The sequence below is a fragment of the Dermochelys coriacea genome, chromosome 18 (genome assembly GCF_009764565.3).
Source record: "Dermochelys coriacea isolate rDerCor1 chromosome 18, rDerCor1.pri.v4, whole genome shotgun sequence".
NCBI lineage: Eukaryota > Metazoa > Chordata > Testudines > Dermochelyidae > Dermochelys > Dermochelys coriacea.
In genome coordinates this window covers 15598083-15621386 of record NC_050085.1, presented here as the reverse complement: position 1 = coordinate 15621386, position 23304 = coordinate 15598083, and the positions used below count along the sequence as shown (strand labels likewise).

Below are 23304 nucleotides of genomic sequence, written 5' to 3'. Positions count from 1 at the left end.
GCCTCCCAGAATTTTGGGTCTTGTGGGAGGATAACCCCTCATGTCATTCTTCAAAACTACCCCTCCTTGCCACAAATGTGGGGAATGATTTTCCTTTTGCTGCAGCTGTATGAATGCTTAGATGTGAATCTAGCCAGTAGGGGGCATTGGTGACACACAACTAGAACCTAACATGGCAAGTTTCAGTTGCAGAAGGTCAGAGAGAGGAAGTAGAGGATGTGAGAAATTGATCGCCTGCCTGCCTGCCTGCCGCAGAGAGGAAGAAAACCGTTAGGATAAGGAAGCTGCAGATACCAAGAACTGTTTCTGTTTGGTAAGGACAGTCTCAATTTTAAGAAAGACATAATGGTTTCCTGCAGTCGCACTGGAATATCCATCTACTTCATTGCATTTCAGAGGGGCTAAAAGTGTGTCCATCGTCTACATTCCAATGATCCCTGCTAATAGCTTTCACCTGTTGGCATCTATGGAACCAAACAACAGCAAAGGAACTGGTAGGGAAGGAAAAGTGTGCCTCACTCTAAGTTCCTTGTTTGTAGGTTGTGTATGCTCCCATCAAAAGCCCAGAATTTTTAAAAAAGCCATAAATCATAAAAATAACATTCACCAGATGCTGAAACTGTTCCCATTTATCAGAGAAATGTCTGCTTAGGTAATTTTTTTTTTAATGTGTAATACTCCAGGAGATGGGAACAGATCTTTTGATGCTATTCTGGTTTAATGAGTAAATGTTTACACAGGGTTTTTAACCCTCTCCCCTCATGTTACAGGATTGTTCCAGTCTGGTTAATGGTCCAGTGAAGATGGAAAGACTCAGTGGGAGTTGGACTGGGCCCTAAATATTCCCCCCCACCCATTTGTTCCATTTCCATAATGAACCATTCTGACCTGTTGTGTAATTATGTATTTAGGATGTATGCTGTAAAATAATTGAGAATTTCTCTTGATCTTACAGTAGCTTTGAAATAGAAAGAATTTGGCAATTTCTCATTCTTGCAAGATAATAAAAGCCATCAGACTATGCTATTCATTAATTGCTTGCCAATGGTCCGTTTATTTTTTTAATTTAAATCACTTGTATTTAAAGTTACTTAGGAACAAACAAAAGCACCTTTCCCTATTGCTCCTATAACCTTTAAAAACATCCTATCTGATTTCGTTGTCTTCAAAATTAGTAATAAAATAAAAACACGGAGCCCTTCACTGAGATTCTCTAAGTCCTTTTCCCCATGCTACATTCCTGATCATGTTTTAAGGGAACGGAATGAAAAGAGAAACTCGAGAGTAATGCCAAATATCATAAGATCGAGTCTTGGCTTAGATGTGCCTTTTGAATTGTGGTGCTTAGTCACCAGGTGGCACTGTAACACCATCTAGGTCTTTCTAAACGAGATCTGGAACCAGATGGGTGGAGAATATAAGGGTGTTTACATTAGAAGAGTACAAGGGATCCATGGAAGGAGACTTCCCGAAATATTGAATGTGGCCTCTTCTGTCATGCTAAAGTATGTTATGAAAGGTGATTGTAGCAACCCAAACCCTTGACCTTTTTTTGAAGCTGCTGTTTGTTTCAGACTTTCTATAACCCTTTGACCTAGAACAGGAGTCCGTGTGGCACCTTAGAGACTGACAAATTTATTTGAGCATAAGCTTTCGTGAGCTATAGCTCACTTCATCGGATGCATTCGGTGGAACATCCGCTGAAGTGAGCTGTAGCTCACGAACGCTTATGCTCAGATAAATTTGTCAGTCTCTTTAAAATGCCACAAGTCCTCCTGTTCTTTTTGCGGATACAGACTAACCCGGCTGCTGCTCTGAAACCTTTGACCTAGGACTGTGAAGCTGTTTGTGTTAAGCACCCAAATTGTGACTGGGTTTAAACAATGGGATATGGGCATCGGTAAGCCAAAGACCTCAGCTTTCAGGACTGATCCAAGTTGTTATCCTCTAGATCTATATAGTCCATGCAGCAACAGTGTAACCTGGCACCTGCAGAAGTGTATGTATGGGGCCCACTAACGCATTAGCATATTGCATATAGCAAAACAGGATCATTAGCACCCAGGCCTAGGGTCTAGGCTCCATTGACCATATCTGGAGCAAACAGTGCCTGGGGGTTTCCAAATTTCTTATCTTTTGAGATTTGGAAATTGCCACCCTGTCACTGTTGGCAAGATAAAGTTACTTTGGAAGTAAAGGTGAATCACAGAGGTAAAGATTCATGAGAGTCAGGCAGGGGGTGTGGTGTGGTGACCAGAGCACATGACTGTACAATTTCCGAAGGGGATAAAGCTGAGAAAAATTCTCCCTCTCAACTAGTTTGCGTGGCTTTAATATTCAGTAACACACATCTGACAATACACGTTCTTAGCTTGTTGCTTCCTAGCTATGTTTAGCTCCGCTATTTCTAAGTTCCCCAACATTTGAGAAGCTAATGCGGCTTGCTCCAAATCCTCACTGTTAGAAATCCCGTAGATAATGGCTGGGGACTGGGAGCCAGGGCTCCTGGCTTCTATTCCTGACTCTGCCATTCACTCTCTATGTACCAGTGCATGGCTCCCTTCACTCTTGCATGTGAGTTTCCCCCAGTGTAACACTGGTATAATGCTGCCTACCTCGTGGGTATGAGACTTTGTGTTTTCAAGTGCTTTGAGATCCTTGGCTGGAAGGTGCTGCGATTTGCAAAGCAGTTCTGTTTGGGTGGGTGGCCTGGTATTGCTTTGTGTGGACGCAGTCCTATGTCTGCATGGGTGCGCAAGGTTCATGCCTTGGAGCTGCTGGGGTACTCTTATACTGAGTGGGGCAGGCTGCTTGTGTCTCTGCAGCAGCAAGAGAAGTTGGTTGGGGGTTGGTCAGCCTATTGTGGAGAAGGGCACATAGGCGATTAGTAGGATCTGCTAATGATTTGGGGTGGGAGGGTAGGATTCCTTCTCCAAGCCCCTAGCGGATTTCCCATGAGCATAGGGTGCCCTCAGCATGTGGCACTAGGGATGAGAAAGGGGACACTGTATGCAGGCCAGTACAGCCTGCACCAGTAGACTAAAAAAGAAATCGCCCCACTCCAGCCTCGAGAATGTCATTTCTTGCCATGGTGTGTGGATCTGTCAGGGCTGTTTAGCTGCAATATGACAGATTGTCCTATTAATGTGTCATCAAGTGCACTTTTACAAATTCATGGCTTGTCTACAACTAACCTGAAAATGGGGCTTAAGTATGAGAAGGCGCCAAAGAAAGTTAAATATTATTAACAAATAAGACTGCCACATAGTTTTGATGGAATGTGAGTTGGGGGGGGGAGGTGATAGGTTGTTAACTGTTTAGCTTCTCTATCTCTGTGTTTCAAAGATCTGGGTTTGTGCTCCCAGCTCTGGCACTGACTCACTGTCTGATTTGTGGGTGGGTGGGTGGGGAGGAGAACGTTGTTTTGATGCTCTATGCCTCAGTTTCCCCATCTGCAAAGTGGTGAGTAAGGATCCTGGCCAACCTTTGTAAAGCTCTTTAAGATCTGTGCTTAAATGTGCTGTGCAAGTGCTAAGTCATATTACTTGGAGGATAATCTCAGTCATGAAAAGGAGTCATACTCAGGAAAATGGAAGTGCCTTGTACTCTAGTGGATAGAGCAGAGGCCTGGGAGTCAGGGCATCTTGAATTTTATTCTTAGCTCTGCCACTGCCTTGCTGGGCAACTTTGTGCCACTTCACTGGTCAGTCCCTCAGTTTCCCTATTTGTGTTTTTTAAAAAAAAAAAAAAAAGGGGGGGGGTATTATTCCCTAGCTCGCACGGCATTGGTTAACAGAACGTGCCCACACACCTACGCCAAGTGCTTCAAGATCTTCTTCAGGAAGGCAATGGGGAATGACGACACGGCCTTTATTTAAAGGCACAGTGAATCTGAGGGGGTCTGGAGAAAAACGTTTGCATGAAGCGAAGTTGAATCGAGAGGAAAAGAGGAGGCCTGACATCAGGATGTGTGTCTGTTGTGATACTGAGTTCAATTCCAAGCCACATACTTCTAATGCTGCCACATTCCCAGGGGCAGTTTTGCGATTTTTCTGAGATAATGAAGGGGAGTGTGGTGGAGGGTGCTGATTTAAATCTCCCTGGCACAAGGGCCAGGTCCACTTACAGGGCGTCTCTAATAGGAATGTGAAGAGAATAGGCTTGACAGCTCATTAGAATGTGATCCCGCCCCTTTTTTTTCTTTTTTTTCTTCAAGTTGATGGAAACACTCAGGAAAGAAGTACTTATTTGCTGAGGTAGAGCAAAGGCTGAGGAGGGCTTTGCCAATTTGCAGCTGGAAAAAGGAGCACGGAGAGAAATCAGAGATGATCGAAACTTAGAGAGAGAGGTACCTGAAATCTTGCATGGGGTGGAAAGGAGCTAGGATGGGAGACACAAGACTCCACATCCTGACAGCTGTTTACAACACTGGAACTGATTGCTCGTCCTCTTATTAAAGCCAAGGAAAGACAAAGCCAGACAGGGTTTGGCTTGGGACAAGTTTGTCTGCTCCTAATAGATCTAGGTATCTCGGATTCCTTGTCTCTCCCAATTTTAACTCTTGATGCATGCGAGAGAGCAATTCTCTCCCTAGAGGACTGAGCCCTTGGTTGGATTCTGACACGTTCTGCTTCTCCAGAAGAAGAGCGATTGTAGCAGCTTTGGGTTTTCGTTGTCCAGCATTGATGAAAGAAGAGAGAACCGATGGGGGCTGGTCATTAAGGAAGGGGTCCCACAACTAAGCTGAGGATGGGCGGACCCCATTGAGGCACCCTTTGAATGGTGCATAAGGGTTTAAATGACAGAAGGTGAAATCTCCCATTGAAAAGGAACAAACCCACAACCCCCCTCCTGGGCTTATGTGCTGTCAGCTCTGGCCTGAGCTACAGTTGCCCTGAGCCATTTGACTTTCTAGGTTTCATAGTTGAGTGAATTTTAATTGAGATCTGAAGACTTGGTGGGGGTGGGGTAAAATTTTTAAGGCAAGAGTTGGGGGGAAATCTCCACGACAGTTTCTATTTATGAAAGCTCTGCGGGGCTGAGCAGACTGACTTCCCTCTTCCCCCCTTTGCCTGATCAAACTGCAGCTGTGGATCAGAATCTGCAAACAAATAGATCAATGTCGGTTCAATGTATCCAACTTGAACAGAGGATCTCTCCAGAGACAAGCGCGTTGGCGCGTGCTGATTTGACATCATCTACCAGAGTGGATCATCTTCAACAGCAGTAACTTCAATAAAGAAAGAGAAAGAAAAGAGCCATCTGTATTTATTATTTTGTTTTGCCCCTGGAGAGTATTGAGCCTCAACTCAACACCCCCTTCTAAGAAAAAGCCAAAATGAGGGGCTGGATCTGGCTACTTGTGGCAACTTTACTGTGCCAACAGCTCTCTCTCTTTAGAGTGATGGCAGCAAAGAAAGAGAGAAAGAAGATGAAAGAGCCCAATCAGTATACTGAGCCCTTCAATGCGACCCTGTCCAACAGTGAAGAACTGCATGGGCATCCCAAGGTATGTATTAAAGTAACCCATGTGTAGTCAATGCACTGAGTAGTTTCTGGATGTAATGTGTGGTTGGATTATTTTTTCATTGATCCAACCAGTCTTTTAACAGTCTTTTTATTTACTTGCATTACTAGTATGCCCATCCTGGTAGTATCTGATCATTTATTAAGGCACCTGGTTTGCTGGAAGTTTATTTTAAGTATACAAATTATCCTTGCTCAAAAACAGCTGTTAGTTTCCAAGGGTATAATCCAGGTAGCCCCGAGTCAATTGGCCATCCTGATACTAACATTCCAATATCATTAGTGTGCACGCACACACACTTTTCGATGCTAAAGCAGACTTAGATGACAGTGGTCTGAGCACCTGAGTATGTCTGAGCACTGTCTGCACTACAGCTTCCACCAGGGAAACTGCACGCATTGGGATCTACAGGTCAGAAAAGTCCTAGTGTAGCTAGACAATCTCTGTCAGGAGATATCGAATAGCTGTGTGTGTTGGGAAGGATTTGAGACTGTAGTAATAATGCATGAAGGCAGATGTATATAGTAGGATCCTTGTGTGAAAGATCAGCATAGACTATGTCTAGTACATTAATGCCTGCTAATGCTGTATTACCAGGCATAGCAAGCGAACCAGTTCTGCAGAGTAGACCCTTTCCAGTAAGTGTCAGTGAGAATCAATCCCATCTGAAGGCTGCAAAAATTTGCAGGTCAATTGTTCAGGGATCCCAGAAACCCTTTAAGATACAGCCACTGAGAATTCGCATTGAGTGATGGGGTGGGGGGTGGAATTAAAAGCAGGTCCTGGGATTAGGAGCAAGACAGAATGAAAGGGAACTGCAGCAGTGAGAAAGAAGGGAGTAACCTCCTCCATCACGCAGTCCCTTTCTCTCTGACACACACAAAAATGTCCCTTGTTTCAAATGTAGATGACCTCTAAAATGTGACTTCTTTGATCACGACCATTAGGGGCGGCAGTCACTATAGCAATGGAGGAACAAACCTGTCAAAAACTGGAGGATGGCTGGGAGGGTGCATTAGAACAATCAGGCTGACATTCTAAATATCCCATTCAAAGCCATTGTGAGAATAATTGGTTAAGGTTGGGCAAGTCTGGGAAACTGTCTTCTATATTAAAAAGCTGGTGGCTGCTCCTAAGTGATCATTAGGGGAATATAGGCTGTATTTCTTCCGTTAACCTTGCACTGCTTATTGCAGACTTTGTCATTGCAGACTGGGTTAATTCTTGGCGGGCTCATGCTCCTGATCTCAGTCCCTTCTCCCAGTCACCTCTTTAAATGTGTCCTCCTCTTTCTGCACGCTGGCCCAAATTCATCCTGATGTAACTCCGCAGCTGTCCATTCAGGAATGAATTTGGCCTGCTGAGTAATTTATCAGACCGTTAGCAGCGTGTGTCTTGCTTTCAAACTTAAACAAAATCTAGTCCGGGTTGAAATTGATATAGCAATGTAGGCATTATTGCTAGAAGTAGTGTAGCTGTTTCAAGGCAACACACGCACACTCTCTCTCTCTCTCTCTCTCTCTCTTTCTCTCTCTCTCTCTCTCTAATTGTTTAGAAGCTGCAGCTTCTCAAGTTGAACTACCTTGCTGCTTCTTCTATGGCAAACCTTTTGGCTGCTATAACAGGTTGGTGGTGCAGTGAAGACAGCTTCTCTGAAATAAAGATAGTGCCAAAACTATATTCAAACACTCCTGACCTTGTTTGATATTCAGATCCAAAGTTTGCAACTTGAACCTCTCATATGGAGAGCTCTTATAAGGTGAAGAAGTCTCAGTTACTAGTTAAGGATTGTTTCAAAATATATCCAGACTGTGGCTGAGTATGTATTGTATTTACATTTATATAGCACCTTACGAGCCAAGGGGTTTTAGACAAACTATAAACACAGAGCACCACTGAGCTGCAGCCACCTCTGGGGTGAATGTCAACTGCCATCTATAACAAGCAACGCTTTGATCAAGGACACCAGGGCAAGCAATTAAGTAAATTGCCACAGGACCATGCAGGAGCTGAGTTTTTAAGGTCTCATCTGAAAGACCCCACACAATAAACAGCTTGAACTTCACATATCTCCTTCTGAAGCTGACCCTCAGGCTTTGAATCGGTGGGCCCAAGGAGTCTAGAGGTTTCATACCTGATCTCGAGATCACAAAATGCTTTACAGGTGCACGGTGTGTGCAGTGCCATTGAAATGAGTATCTTCACCTCTGGAGAGGAAGGCTCTAGCCAACCAGTGCACAGCTTGCTGCATGAGATATATGATGCATGTTTTAATACAGACTGTATTAGATGCAATTGTACTAAGCTGCCTATCTCTATGCACAGGCAGCTCAATGCAATTAAGACTAAGCATCCATTAGTTGAAAATAATATTTTACAGCATGGTTAAATTGCCAAAGCTTTTGTTTAAATCTGCCTTTAAAATCTGGTGCTGTCTAAGTGTTTGGTCACAGTAGAAGTTCACTTTTTATGGAGAATTTGCAGAAGTATACTTTCCCCTTATCCATGGAAATGAGGATCCCAGCACCCACTCAGCAGAAAATGTCAGGATGAAGTAACAGGCCCCTGGTTCTTCCTTTCAATTCAAAGTGATTGACTGTTGAAAGACAACTGTTTAAATACCCTATAAATAATATATGTGATGAGAGAGATGAGTAGCCAGAAATTAGAGGTTTGTACTTGTAATTCATATCTTACGGTGAATGGTAACTGGCATGGTTTGAAGAGACAATTATTCTCCTTAGCTAATTGAGTGTAGAGATCAAGCAGCATGTAAAGGTTTGTCTGTATTGTTTAGAACTCAACATATTAAAACCCACTTCGGAAGTATCCCTTCTCATATGCTGGATGATGATATCCCTACCTCCAGGGGTGGGGTGTCAGAAATCAAAGCTTCCAGATCTCACTCATTTAGCTTGATCACTTGCTGGAAGCTGCTTTTCCATGAAGACTGAATTAGCCTCTCTGGCCATCACTAGGATTTGAAGATATTACCTCGGAGGAGTCTCATTTGGTAAAGATGACCTGCCAAAGAAAAGAAAAAAAAAATCTGGCAGTGTGCTTTTTCCCTTTTGGTATTGTGCATAAAAAAGGCTTAAACCGTTTGTTTTTGTTGCAGCGGTCTTTTACCATACAAATTAAGATCTTGTTTACCCTTGAAGACTTTGTGATCACCTGGAGAAGGCTCAAGGAAGTGAAATCTGATTAGCTGAGAGAAGTGATTTTTATTTAGGGTGCTTAGAACTCAAGTGTTTGTTTTCATGTGTTTAAGTAGATATCTGGGAGGCCCATCTTTGTGGTGAGACCACACCCCGGCCTTTTCAATTAGAGGCTGAGAAAGCCCCTGAACATACATGGCCTCTGAACATACACAGCTCTCTGGAATCATCCCGGGAGACCTCTAAATAAATCTGGGAAGTGGAGCACTTGATACTCCTGATATTCCTAAGGCAGAAATGCTATACATGTTAAAAAGAAAAGGAGTACTTGTGGCACCTTAGAGACTAACAAATTTATTTGAGCACAAGCTTTTGTGAGCTACAGCTCACTTCATCGGATGCATTCGATGAAGTGAGCTGTAGCTCACGAAAGCTTATGCTCAAATAAATTCGTTAGTCTCTAAGGTGCCACAAGTCCTCCTTTTCTTTTTTGCGAATACAGACTAACACGGCTGCTACTCTGAAACCTGTTATATATGTTAAAAAGGGCAAAATCCCATCCCCTCCGCCCCGCTGGGTCATTTTTAAAGTGATTTGTCTTGCTAAGCACATGCAAAGAGCTCTTGTCTTTAGCCCAAGGATGGACTTTCCAAGCCAAGGACATGATAAATTGATAGAGATGGTCAGGGAAACTTGTCTGCGAGGCAGTCCCGTTTCAGTTTGGCTTGGTGCTTCGTCCACCCCCACGTCATCCACCAGCCAGGCTTATACCCTCCTTTCTAAAGGCAGTGCAAGGCTCCCTCACCCTGATGTGCAGGGACCACCTCCAGGAACAAAAAGGGGAATTCTGTCTCCACAGCCCATTCAGTCCTTAGCTTCACTGCTGAGCTTGCCAGTGGTATCCACACCCACTCAGTATGGTGCTCTGTCCCCTTTTAGGGAAGGCTGGGCCTGAGGTCGAGGAGCTTTGGCTCACAAAACTGGCTCTTTCAGCTCAGCCAGAAGAGGCCCTAGGTTCAATCCCTATTGTTGATCCACCCACATCCAACAATGGAGGGGTTCAGGAATAGTCACTTGTCTGATGGGAAGATAGCCTGGCAATGCCAAAACAGCCATCATGTGGTAGCTGTTGACCAGTGCTGCTCTGGGATGGATCTGAACTGGCTGCCAGGGGAAGTTAATGCTTTTTATCCTATTACTTTAGTGCCCCTCTCCTAACTCCTGTCCCAAGATAATGGCTTTACATTAGAGCAAGTAACTGAGCTATGTTTCCGCCGCTCCTCAACCCCGAAGGAATCAGTTATTAAATCCTTTATTCTAGGCAGGATCTATCGTAAAAGGTTTTTTAAAAAATACCTGAACAGAGCTGGTCTGTACTTAGATTCAACTGCTGGAAACAAGAATTGTAGTTCTATTGCAGCACTCGTTATGACTGGGCTTGAAACCACAACCTCCTCCCTAGCTGTCAGAGTAGCAGCCGTGTTAGTCTGTATTCGCAAAAAGAAAAGGAGTACCCGTGGCACCTTAGAGACTAACAAATTTATTAGAGCATAAGCTTTCGTGAGCTACAGCTCACTTCATCGGATGCTTATGCTCTAATAAATTTGTTAGTCTCTAAGGTGCCACAGGTACTCCTTTTCTTTCTCCCTAGCTGTGTTATCCTGTTTGATGGTTTTAAAAATCTCCCTGGGCAATTGCATTGGGTGCAAGGGAAGCCTTTTGTGAGCTAATTTGTGCCTACTCTGACCACCTGAAGAGTAACAGATTATACTAAAAGCAGACTAGATTATTTTCACACACAACACATGAATAATGATGACATTGGACTGCATGTTACCTGACAGAGGTTAGTGCTCACTCGGTCATCATCTTTTTGCCTTCACTGGCATCTGGCTAAAGTGCTGCCCTGCGTGCCCTGGGAATGCATGAAGCAAGCTGACTAGGAAAGGGTCATTTCTAATAGGGCCTTTCAAATGGGAGCATTTTACAGATTTGGCCCATGCAGGAGTCACATTCTGCTCATCACTGTGATGCAGCCACCTCTGGGGTTGAACACCTCCACTGTTCAACAGCAGCAGTGTAGAATGAGGAGAATATTGTGTATCCCACTGAAATTGTGGGGAGAATTTGAGGTAAGCAGAATTTTACCCTGGTTGGAGTTGGTGCCAGAAGTGTCCATGTATCTTTTAATAGTCATGAAGTGTGTAGGAGGTACCCGGTTTTGCATCTCCCCTGAGTGCTATTTTGGGGCACTCATTCAACACCAGCAACACCACTTTCTTCACCACTTTGGTCTTTCCTTGGCAGTCCCGCAATGAGGTAGCGTCTAGGCGTGAACCTGCTTATCTTGTGAGACCTGATAAAATCAGGGCTGCAGGCAGAAAGCTAATTATCCTTGCACTCAGCACCCCTTAAAGGATGTTTGGGAAGCCAAGAGTGGGAAAAGGTTGGAGCTAACTGAGTTTGTATTCTTCCATCAGCCATAGGAATCGGAACTGGCTGCAGCCTAAGGTGAACAGGCAGATTAAACTGAAGGGCAGCTATGTTACTCTGCTCAGCTTTCAAGTTGTCTTTGGAGCTTAATTTGTCCATGGCAAATTAATAGAATTCACACAGATGGGAATTTCAAAGGTTTGAGGAGTTTGTGTGCAATGGGTCAATCTTCCCTCCTTCCCCCACCTCTGAATGACCAGTGAACCAACTGGTTCGTGAACAATGTAAAGGCACGTTTGCTACAGGCGCTAGGTCCAGTGAGAAACTAGACCTTGATCCTTCCCACGGACACTGTTAGCTACTGGAGCCTCATTTTGATCCACTTGAAGAAAAGAATCCATGGCAGAACCCAGATCAGGCTTTCACAGCAGCCAGCAAAAGCAAATGTAGCAACTGACATCATGGGGCTACTAGCAGGATCTGAACTTGGGATTTCCAGCGCTAGACTGAGCAAAAAATTTTTGTAACGTTTCAGGTTGAAGGTTTGGTTCAGTTCTTGTCTTAGCTGAACAGATTCACCCATTCCTGAAAAATAACTAGGACTTGGTCTACCTGGGCTTACTCATTTAATCTCCTTTCTCCCCCTCTCCCCCCCCCGAACTACTTCTATGCCACTTTTTCCTTTCTGTGTGAATCCTGACCAAAACCCAAGAGTCTTTCCATTTAGCCAGTCCGCTGGAGTAGCACAAAACACATACCACCTCTGGTCGTGAGATGTGCATGTTTGCCTCATTTGGGAGATTGTGCACTCAATTCAAATTCAATTCAAGGAGACTTTATTGGCATGACTAGCTCTATGGGTATAACCAAAGCTGTCTGTCAGAGATGGGTAGAACCCACTCAGGCTAGAGGATTGGTGTTTGATACCCTGTGTCGTTACTGTCCATGCCTGACCCACTGTGCTGGGAGCTGTGACAGAGAAGAGGGTATGTGCTGTTCATCACCCATTTGAGGTCGACTTAGAATGGTGTTACCAGCAAAGCCCAGCCCTCAGCAAGTAATTCAGAGCAACGAAATAGTTGGACTTACTTGGTCTTTTGGTCTGCAAGCAGCTTGCAAGATTTTCTTGAACTAATATTTATTTCCCAAAGGACCTCACTTGGATTTCTCTTCAGGAGTTGGAATCCTATGAGCACAGTGTAGTACGGCTCTGTCTAAACTGTCTAATTCTTCCTTTTCTGTAGTGCCTTTCCCAACCTGTGCTCTGCCTGTAAGTTCAGGGATCACTTAACCTGCCACTTCAATACAGCTAGCTCCTAGTCCAACTCTGCCACCTTTGTTCACCCAGAGTAGCACTTACTCCTGCAAGTAGGCCTACTGACTTCAATGGGATTCCTTGTGGGAGTAATGGTGACAGGTGCATGCCCTCAAAGTGGATTAAGGCAACTTTCTGAGTGAAACAACAGGGTTGGAGCAGGGGAATGAAGAAGAATTCCTCCAGTTAAAAGCAGAGGGCCATTTTAGAGAGGAATTCCAGGTGGGATTTGGCTAGGAGACTGAGCTTAGCACCTCTGCTGTAGTGAAAATTCTCATGAGATCCTTCAAAACCACATGTGGTCAGGTCCTTGGTTTTACGTCTTGTTAATAACCAAGAGTGTGTGTAACCATGAGTTATTAGTAGCTGCCATGGGATTTGTCATGCTAAAAAACAGCAATATGTCATTTTTAACTAGTTTCAAACAAAATACTTTACTGGGGTAAGTCATTTGTTACTAATCGTACAATGGGCCTGATTGCACTCTTGCTAGTGTAAATCAGGAGTAACTGATGTCCAGGGGCTTCACACTACTGTAAAACTGGTGTCATCAATAGCAGGATCAGGCCCAATTTGTGGCTAGTCAAAGGTTAGTTAATTTATTAAGAGAGCAGGGCTTGTTTTCCTAAACCAAGAATGTTAACTTCAGTTTACCACAAGAGTGACACAAACCATAGATACTGTGGTTCTTCATTGAAGAAAACGCTTGACTGTAGCGAAGAGGGGGACAAAGGAGTGGAGAATCATGGCCAATGTGATTCCTGGTGGGAGACAAGTTCATTAGCCTGTTCAAAGGTAAAGGGGCACTGCCACTGTACAAACATTGTCTCTCCCTCCCCTCACGATCCTTTCCTGTGTTACTAATGATACGTGAAGTTATTAAAAGAGTAGGAATGTATTTAATGTTGACTTGTCTACCGTGTAAAGTAGTTTGTTTATTTTTTTCATTTCACTCACTCAGTACAGATGCCGAAACTAGTTGGTTTCATTTTGGTTTCCAATAGAGTTGCATCAACCAACCAGATCCCAAATGCACTTTAACTTCCGGGAAGTTCATATCTTGCTCAGGATACAAACTTTGCCGCTTTGAGGTCTCTTTCAGTCCTACATTTCTATCACTCTGTGATTCAACCTGCAGTGCTATTGACAGTTCATTCCATGATGGGTGAGGCCAGGCCAGAACTTAAGGCCTGGGTGGTGACAGTGGGCTACACAGGTTGTATTAGTCAGCCCTGGGGGTAGAGAGCCAGAGGGTATCAGAGCGTCTGTCCGATCACCCAATTACAGTCCAATCTGTTTCTTATCTAGCATGAGGGACACGATGGAGCTTTAAAAAGAAAAGGAGTACTTGTGGCACCTTAGGAGCTTTAGTTTCTTGTCTGTTTCACAGTCTGGTTCTCATGCACTAGCAGAAACACTTTTTTGTATCTGGGTTGCAAAGTAATGTTAAAAGGTCTGATCCAAAGTCCACTAAACACTTCAATGGGCCTTTTGGATCAGGCCCCTAGGACCTGATTTTCATCCAAGTCAATAAGAAATCTTCCACCGCCTCCAGCGGGGCAGCTTTGGGCCTATAAACAGCAAACCGTGATGCAGGGCCCATCTCCTGCAGCAGCCTTTGCTTTGCCTGGATTTCGAGAGAGAGCGCTCTCAGTCCCGGGCAATACCTGAGTTGGCTGCAAGCTCTTTCTGGCTGCTGGAGCCTGCCTCTGCCAAGAAAAATAAAGAGGCTTGCATGCTTATTCCGAGGATTGCTCATGCATGCCATAGTAATTAAATAATAATACCACAAGGATGGAACATTCATTTTAACCGTCAATCAGCCTTGCGCTGGAGAAATTGGGGAGTGCCACGGCTGCCTTGCAGAGGGATTTGTAATTCAAGGAAGCTGCTGGAGCGATGGTTTTTTACTTCAGGAGGATTTTTTTGTCATTTCTTTCGCTGGGATGTGCCATCTGGGCTCTTTTTCCAGTGGGGTATCTGCTTTCTGGCTGACTTCCGTTCAGCACATGGAAGGCTGAAGACAGTCATCCATCTTCACTGTAAATGGATGGGTCAGCCCAGGACCATCTGCCTGTCTGCTGATTATTTAAGCAGCAGGGAGAAGGCTTTGCATCTGACCTGCAGTCCAGTGAAGTCAATGGACATCCTTGGGTCAGGCCCTTATTTGCTAGCCCATACGTGGCCCAGTGTATTCTGATCCCTAAGGATCCAGCCTAGAGGTGACACTGTTGAGCTTCTTCCACATGAGCCAGCCCGTTCCACCAGAGGCCAAATAATCCTGCCTTCCTTTCCGCTGGAATCCAGTCGCGTTCTTGTTTTGTTCTGATGAGGGCTTGAGGGAATATATCGCACCACCTGAGCCAGGCACTTTTATTAATAGGCCATTTCCTTCTGCTGCATGAGCTGCACCACAGACCCACAAATCCCACTCCCTGGGGGAAGAAAGGCACCAGTTTCCCTTGGCCAAATGTTAGGCAGACGCTTGCCAGCCCTTTCATAGGGAGACTTTAACCTCCAGAAAATTAATAAACAAACAACAGCGGGGCACGACTGACCTAGTGTAAGATACAGAGATGCTGCATCCACTCAGTGTCTGAGATGGGCTTGAATTGGAATCTCAGATCTGAACCCCCTTCCATACCATGAAGTTCAGAAACAACCTTTGTCCCTGTTCTTAGACGAGATCCTTATTCTTGGTGAAAAGATATGGACCAGAAGTTTTCACAGGGCCTCTTTGATTTCCTTCCTCCTGTTTCAAAAGGGGCTAGGCAATGTAGGTACCCAGCTCCCATTTACTTTCAGTGGCATATTGGTGCCTAAATCCCTTAGGCTTCTTTGAAAATTCCGGGCATGATAGCAAATAGTCGAAGGTGTAGCTGGAATGAACAGTTTGCTAGGAGCTGATAGGCTAAATTACAGCATGCAACTGAACTGCAAGCCAGGTTGAAAAATCAGAGTCTGCCCATATATAATTTGCGAACAAAGTGGAAGACGAAGTTCACTGAATAAACAAGTTCTTATGAATAGTTAGTCCTGCCCTCATTTCAAAGATGTCTGCTAAACCTGAGTACATGGGGGAGTGTACCTGGCAGCCGTGACTCTGATACTAATTACTTGATGACAGTGGAATGCATGAACAATATGGAAAAATGATGCAGGATGCCCACACTTTGGCTTACAGTACAGACACCAGCATTTTACAAGTGTCTACCTGGAGGGAAGGTGTGCTGCCGGAATAGAGCAATTCTGTGGGAGTGAATTCTGTCTGTGGATCATGCCCCAACAGAAAATCACCTGCAAGCATTTGTTGAGTAGATAGAAACATGGATTTGGTGCCAAGGTTTTCTGAGACACTGCCCTCCCCCCTCAATTCCACAAAACATTTGTTACTTTCTGATTGATTGCTGTCTAGCAGCTTGTAAATATTCTATTGACTCATGATGTTGAAATAAAAAGAATGGTGGTGACATCTCTCTGATCAATGGATGGATGTACCCGGGTGCCAGGATTCATGCCTGGGGGGAATAGCTTTCTGGATATGCATCAGCTTTGAAACAACATTCTTAATAACCACAAGATGGAGTTCCATCAGACTCGACTCAACCTGTCATCCTTCAGAAGGAGATGAATTGAGTTCCAGATAGTTTACTTTCCAGGGGTCTTTCAGATGAGACCTTACAAAAAGTGGTCTTCTCTCAGGGTGGACATAAAGATAGGTTTTTGCCCTGATGTCTTTAGTCAAAAATTTCCAGGCCCTGCTTCCTTCTTCTACTGCTGTTGTGCACTGTGCTATATTCCAGTTATCTAATACTGTCCACCTCAGAGGTGGCTGCATCCTTGGCAACGTGTTTTTGGATTCTTCAGGGTGAAAACAATCTGTACATGTAAGACGGTTATATCAGTCTTATTAAATAATGCACAGGGGTAGTACTCCAGAAAGGGCTTGTTGTGTTAGACAAGGAGGGTGAGGTAATATCTTTTATTGCACCAACATCTGTTAGTGAAAGAGACAAGGTTTCGAGCTCCACAGAGCTCTTCGTCGGGTTTTAGGCAGCTAAATGAGATGGAGCAGTGAGCAAACCTGGATGTTTTGCCAATGTCAAACAAGAGCAAGAACACTGCAGATATTGAAGCACCCATATCAATTTACCCTGGGTAAAGCTGGCATGTCTGATCAGTACCGCCCCTCCATATAGCATTGCAAACATACACAATGCTTAGCAGACATAGACTGAGCCCTGGTCTACACTACAAAATTACTTCAGTATAACTACATTGCTCAGGGGTGTGAATGATCAATAATATACTGACCTACGCACCTGTGTAGACAATGATGTGTTGGTGGGAGAGCTTTTCCCAGCGACTGCCTCTGATGGAGGTGGAGTTATTAAGCCAATGGGAGAGTTGTCTCCCATCAGCTTAGAGCGTCTTCACCAGACAAATACAGTGGCGCACCTGCATCGGTGCAATTCCGCCCATGTAAATTTCTAGCGTAGACCTGCCCTAAGCAACATTTCCTGAATGGAAGATTTTAACTCTGAAACATTGAGAGACTTCTCCTTTCCTCTCCCCCTTATTCCCACTTTGTCCCTTTCCCACTCTCCATTATGTTGTCCGATCTGCTACTAGATAAATCGCTATTTACTTGTTTCAGACTCAAATGGACTCTTAGTGGTCTAGGAGTCCTGTCTAATATCTTTTAAATTCACTGCTGTGTTTTACTGGTTTCCTGGTCCACACCCTGACTTCCACCTATTCGGGAGGGGGAAGCAAAGCACAAAACCACTCGCTTCTTGGATGAATTCCCAGGATCAACAATAGACACTTTTTTCAGATTTGATGCATTCTTTCCAGTATTTCCTCTCTTCAGCTCTTTCATTAACAAGTCTAAATTCCAAGGCATGACTCATTAATCTCTGGGCTGTCAGTTTGCTCTGATGGGGGCTGAGAATACTGGGGCTCGAGATGGACTTGTATTTTCTTCTCCTCGCTGTGATGGAAATTTGCCAGACTGATATGGATACGGATTGGGACCTCGAAAGTCAACGTCCAGTTGTTCTTGACGGGGGATTGGACAGCTCAAAAAATGTGTAATAAATGGGCCACTCAGCCTGCCTTTACAATGCAGCTAAAAGTTCAATCCCAAGTCAGCTGAGTATCAACCACTAGGTGAGGCCATCTGCGGGCTGTTGGGCAGGCAGCCTTTGCAAGATGAACACGGAAGTCTTGCTCTAGCTCCCAGTAAACAAGGGGCCAAATTGCAAAACCCTCCATCAGGACAGACGCCATTTCTTAGAATATAGAGGATCCAGGATTGGAACTGGCAATGGATAAGATCCCTTTTAGTCTCTCAAAGTAATCCTTCCCGTTCATGACTGAGGCATGTTGGCAGGGAGTATTATGTTGCTGAGAAGTCTTGTGTGACTTCCCATAGTGTATAAGTTCTGTGCTGTATAAAAGGGCTTCATTGCTCGTGGCTGTCAGTCCTGGCATCTTTCCTTACAAAACACCATTGTGGGGGGGTGGTGGGGGGCGGCGTTAAGTTAAAAAAGATGATGGACCATTTCAAATAAGGCCATAGAATCTACCTTTCCATAACTCTGCATGGACCCAACCACTCCCACCAGATTGTCATATCCTGCCATAGGAAGGTCGAGTGGGGTACCGTCCTGAGGCTCAGAACCATAGCACCACAGGACAACCATCCTGGGGGGCCCCTCAGAACTTTCACATAGTAACCTCATCCTCACCAGCATGACATTTATGGCTTGTGAGGGCGATTTTTAGCCCAGGATCAAAATGTCAACCGTGGCCCAGAAGGTGGAAACTGTATCCACTGCTTGTTAAGAATGCCATGCAAACAGCTTCTTGGAGGTACCCATTTGCAATGCACATCTTATTCTATTGGTTTTATAAAATCCAGGAACTGAGCTCATGTTCTTGAGCACCATTGACTGGCTCTTTATCTGTTAACTAATTATATGCCTATGTATAGACACAGAGCCACTCCGGTAATGCTATTGACATGTTGCATGCCAGTGAATCCTCTAGTGCTATGGCTAGAAGGAGACTTGTCCAGTAGGTCTTTGGTTGCTTTTTATTTGTATTGGACTCTCAAAAAGGTTGTGTGTGTTCTTGGAAGCCTGCTGTTAGCTTTCTGTCCCAAACAATGGGGTGAGTTCCCTTCCCCTTCCCCACTCTGACCCAGATTAGTAAGGGACCTAGACATTAACACATCCTAATCAATTTGCCCTCTCCTTTTTGACACTGCATTCTAGCACTTCCCAGAAAATACATGGCATGGGCATTAGTGTTTAGGGATTAGTGTTTAGTCTGGAGAACTGGGGGTAGAATATTAACCTGTTTCCCCACCTGCCTACCTCACAGAAGTCTTCTGAGAATTAATTAGCAAAAGGTTGCAACAAAGCCCAGAATAAACACTAAGGGCCTTATTTCCCCCATTTGGCCCCTTGTGTCGACATTTGCACCTGTGCAAAGTGGCTACCCAATCAGATTTCAGAGTAGCAGCCGTGTTAGTCTGTATTCGCAAAAAGAAAAGGAGTACTTGTGGCACCTTAGAGACTAACAAATTTATTAGAGCATAAGCTTTCGTGAGCTACAGCTCACTTCATCGGATGCTCTAATAAATTTGTTAGTCTCTAAGGTGCCACAAGTACTCCTTTTCTTTTTACCCAATCAGAGTGGTAGCATTTCACACCTACTTCATGCTTACTCTGTGCAGGTGTAAATGATGACACAAGGTGAATGGCAGTGGGGGACCAGACGCCAAGGATTATTAACTGCTTGTTGCAGAGGTAGCACAAAACATTGTTTCAGTGTAGCTCCTGTCTGAAGAGTGGCAAGGTTGAAAAAATTTCCCAGTGACAGAATGATAAATACACTCACATGCACGCACGTGCTGTTTGGAATCCAGAAGACATTCTGCACCAGGACAATTTTGTAGTCAGATTATAGGCCTGACCCTGTCTCTTTAAACTCAGCCTTGTTAGCTCTAAAAGAATGCACATGTGTAATTGGGCTTGCCTCAAGTGGACAATAACAGTGATTTCCCCCAAGCCCATTTACTTATCTGCACCAGGTAAAGCTATAAACATTCAGCTTTGTTGCTTGGTGCTAAGTACAAATGATTTGCAGCTTCCCAGCTGAACAAGAGGGGGGAAAGTGAAAGTGACACTGACATGGCCCCATGTGCTGTTGTGTTTCTTTGAAGTCAATCCATCAAGGCCATCTTTGACTCCATGAAATAAAGCAAAACCAACGGACTGGTAAAACATGGGTGGAAACTGGGGTCAGGTCAGTCATTCTAGAATAAACCTGTGGGCTTTTATCAGACTCCTATCTGGCTGCTTGGCTGGCAGGGGGCCAGGTCTAGCCAGCTTTATTGCTGGTTGGGAAGTTTAGGGAGAAGATCCTGTGACCGCGCCAGTGAAAATTCAATTTGAATGTGAAATGTCATTTGTATTGTAGCGCATGTGCCCACACTTACATGTACATGCATATTCCTCTGCATACATGCTTGTGGGTGTGCGTATATATATTTGTGCAGGCATATATATCACATGCATGTGCGTATGTTTGTGCATGTACACAGGCGACATTGCTTTTGTATCCATGCACATATGTGTGTGTATGAGCATGCGTGTACATATGTCTGCTGCTAGGATTACTTAGGTGTTGGTCCCTATGGACTTGGCAGTGAGGCATCTCTGGGACAGAAGGATGCTGTAGTTCCATCTCCATCACTGACTGGTGAGTGACTTTCATCAGGTCACATCACCTCTCTCTCCCAGTGTTTGGAGACTGATGGGTGAAATGCCCTTTAGGAATCAAAACAATGGTTGCTATTTTAAATAGCAAAGGGTTCTGGCTTTGGGATTTTCTATTTTCTGATGTCCAGTGTTTAGTTTTAGACACATTATTGCCCAAGGGGGATTTGATCCTGATATGGGAAACTCTATGCAGATTGCACATTGGATGTGCATGAATGTAAAGGGATGTTGATCCAGGGCTAGAAGGGAGAGTCTTGCCGGCCAGCGATATGCAGACCTCCTCTCCAGCTCTGCCAATGCAGTTTGCTCCTGATGTTGCTTTTGTGGCAATGGGCCTTCCCTGAGTTGCTTAATTGTGCAATGGGTGTGAGCTGTACACAGCAGAGAAGCCCCGTCTCCAGAGGTCAAGAGAGAAGCCAGTGTTAGAGATTCACTACACCACGTGGAATCCCCACAAGTGCTAGTTCAGTAGGAAATAAAGATTCATGCCTGGCTTGGTGTTCAGAATTATTTCAGGTGTCCAAATGGACTCTACTTATTATCTCTATCCTAGAAGGACCCAGCCAAGATCAGCAGCCTATCCTGCTAACCCAGGGTTCCTGAGTCTCAGTCCAGCCCTAACGATTGGATCACACTGCCGCTCAATACTGCACCTTCCTCCCAGGTTGTTCTTTGCATTAAAGCAATGGAATTTCTTGTGTTTAACAATTTATTATTTTTCTATTCCAACTTTTCATAACACAGCTTCTGCAAGCTGCAGCCTGCAGGCTCCCTCTCTGCTCTTATGATCTTGTCTGGAGCCCTTTTCCCCACCCTCCCTCTTGACCTCTGCAGCCAGCCCTGCATCCTTTCACAACGAAAACTGCCCCCTCACCCATCCGAGCTTCAATTTCTGACTTGCTCTTTATTGGAGCTAGGCCTTGAACTGCCAAGTTCAGTTGCATCTGTGAAATAAATGTCCTGCAAAGTTCAGGGTATTTGGATCCAGGGGGTTGGTTCAGGCCCCCTTTACTCATTATGGCCCCTGTTGGATACCAGACAATAGCACAGTCCGAGTTTAGGATTCTTGTCAATGGATGAAGACACACAATGACATCCGATCTTTGTTCTCGTTTCTCTTTAGATTCTAGAATCTCCAGATCCTCGAATCACAGATCCGCGGCGCACCTGGATCTCATTTGTACATCGCCCGGACGATGGCAACAACTCCAAAAGGAAATGCAAAGGGAGAGACAAGAAATTAGTAGGTTACCCCTAGATATGATACCGCATCACAAATATCTGTGTTCTGGGCCCAAAATTTCCCCTCATATGGCTTTTGTAAAAGGTGCTCTTTGTGTGCCTTCCCACCCCAGAGATGGCTGCATTTTAGTGGTGCTATATGTATATATAGTTTGTAAAGCATTTTGGGAAACTAGGACAAAATGTGCTATATAAATGTAAAGTGATAGTTGTGTCTGTATGCATGAGTGTGTGTTTGTGTATTCATATATGTGTTCTCAAAAAATCTTTTAAAATCACCTATTTCTTGTGCTGAGATTTTCCCTTTAACTGACGGTATTAAGGATCCATAACAAAGTGTTTTAGCCTCCACAGGCACAAGATACAGCAGTATGACCTAGCGGATAGAGCACTGGACTGGCAGTCAGCACACCTAGGTTCTATTCCTGGTTTGGCCACTGCTGTTCTGGGGAGCTTGGGCAAGTCTCTTTATTGTTCAGTGCCTCAGTTTCCCCATCTGTAAAAAGGGGCTAATGATACTGACCTCCCTGGTAAAGTGTTTTGAGATCTACTGATGAAAAACACTGGATAAGAGATGGGTATTATTATTATTTTTCAAGGTTGATGTGTTAATCAGTTTAGGACCCAGGCCTCACACAGAGATCCGCTTCCAGGGGTATGGAGTAGTTAGTTCTCCTTTCCAGGAGCCCTAGCTGACATCCTTGGCAGTCGCACCAAATGCCCAGCCTCACATATTTATGCCATCCTTATGTCCTTGCCATATTTTTAGGCTTGGAAGGAGTCAATTTTTATCAGTAAATGCCAGAAAACGTCGACTTCACCATCCACACGCAGATCGAGGGGAAAATATTTCCATCCATCGTGACTGAAATTTACAGATAGGCACAGTCAGAAAAATGCCACTTGAGAACTAGTCCCACCTTAACGTGTATGAAATGTATTGTAGTGCTGGTGTTAGCAGGGTGCCCGTGGGGGGTAGCTTTGACTTCTTGAACTCAACATCTACTGCCATGAAATAATTATCGTTGGGCCCTCTCCGCGAAAATTGAAATTGATTAAAAATTCTGCCAAGTCTAATTGATTTTATGTAACTATGCAACAGAGTGGCTCTGCTGCTGCCCTAGGGAGCCAGCAGGTGGCACGCATAGAAATTAACAAACCCAGCCCCCAAAAGGCTGGTGACATGCTACCATCAGTGATACTGGAAGGTGAAAACAGAAGCAGCAAACCCAAGTTCTCCCTGGTTCCCAGAGACCCAAAGTAAGGGCCTGGCCTTGCAGCCTCTTACTTGCATTGCTACTCAGGGGAATAGACCCCTGGATGGCATTACCTGCTGGGCAGAGAGGCAGAGAGACCTAGGTGCCACACCAGATCTTTACTTGAACCTGTCATGAAGGTCTACTCAGGTGACTGGTAGCTCTGTAGGATGTAGCTCTTCATTTCAAGGGGGCCTTTGGTGTGTTGTTGAGAGTTACTGCCTGGATCTGATTCCCATTGTCTTCTTTTGGCTCCTTCCTTAGCGTGGCCTTGTCGGGCCCCCAGGGCCGCCGGGCCCCCAGGGACCTCCAGGAGCACCAGGGGCTGAAGTCACCCAGGAAGTCCTGCTGCAGGAGTTCAAGGAGATACTAAAAGGTAAAGGCGCTTGGAGCCGCATGTCTGCCTCTCCTTCTTGCCTGCAAATGTGGCACTTACAGCCAAGTCCCAGGTTAGCAGGAGCTCCTCTTGTTAAGGCCCCGTTTCAGCACAGTGCTTAAGTATGTGCTTAAATCCCATTGACTTGAGTTCACGAAGCCAATGGGGCTCTGGTCAGGTGCCCGGCTCAGCTTGTGTGCAGAA

General features: G+C 44.7%; 1 protein-coding gene across 2 annotated transcripts in view; it reads left to right on the top strand.

The window, feature by feature from the left end:
* Positions 1 to 3295: 3295 nt before the first annotated feature.
* C1QTNF12 (C1q and TNF related 12) overlaps positions 3296 to 23304 on the top strand; it is a 41602-nt gene continuing 21593 nt past the window's right edge. Inside the window, exons 1-3 of one of the 2 annotated variants that reach the window (XM_038376800.2) lie at positions 3296 to 5509; positions 21350 to 21469; positions 22989 to 23100. In XM_038376800.2, coding sequence (XP_038232728.1) covers positions 5339 to 5509; positions 21350 to 21469; positions 22989 to 23100 — 403 coding nt within the window. In that variant the 5' untranslated portion in view covers positions 3296 to 5338. The remainder of the gene's footprint in view (positions 5510 to 21349; positions 21470 to 22988; positions 23101 to 23304) is intronic. The other variant, XM_038376801.2, reaches the window with a different exon arrangement.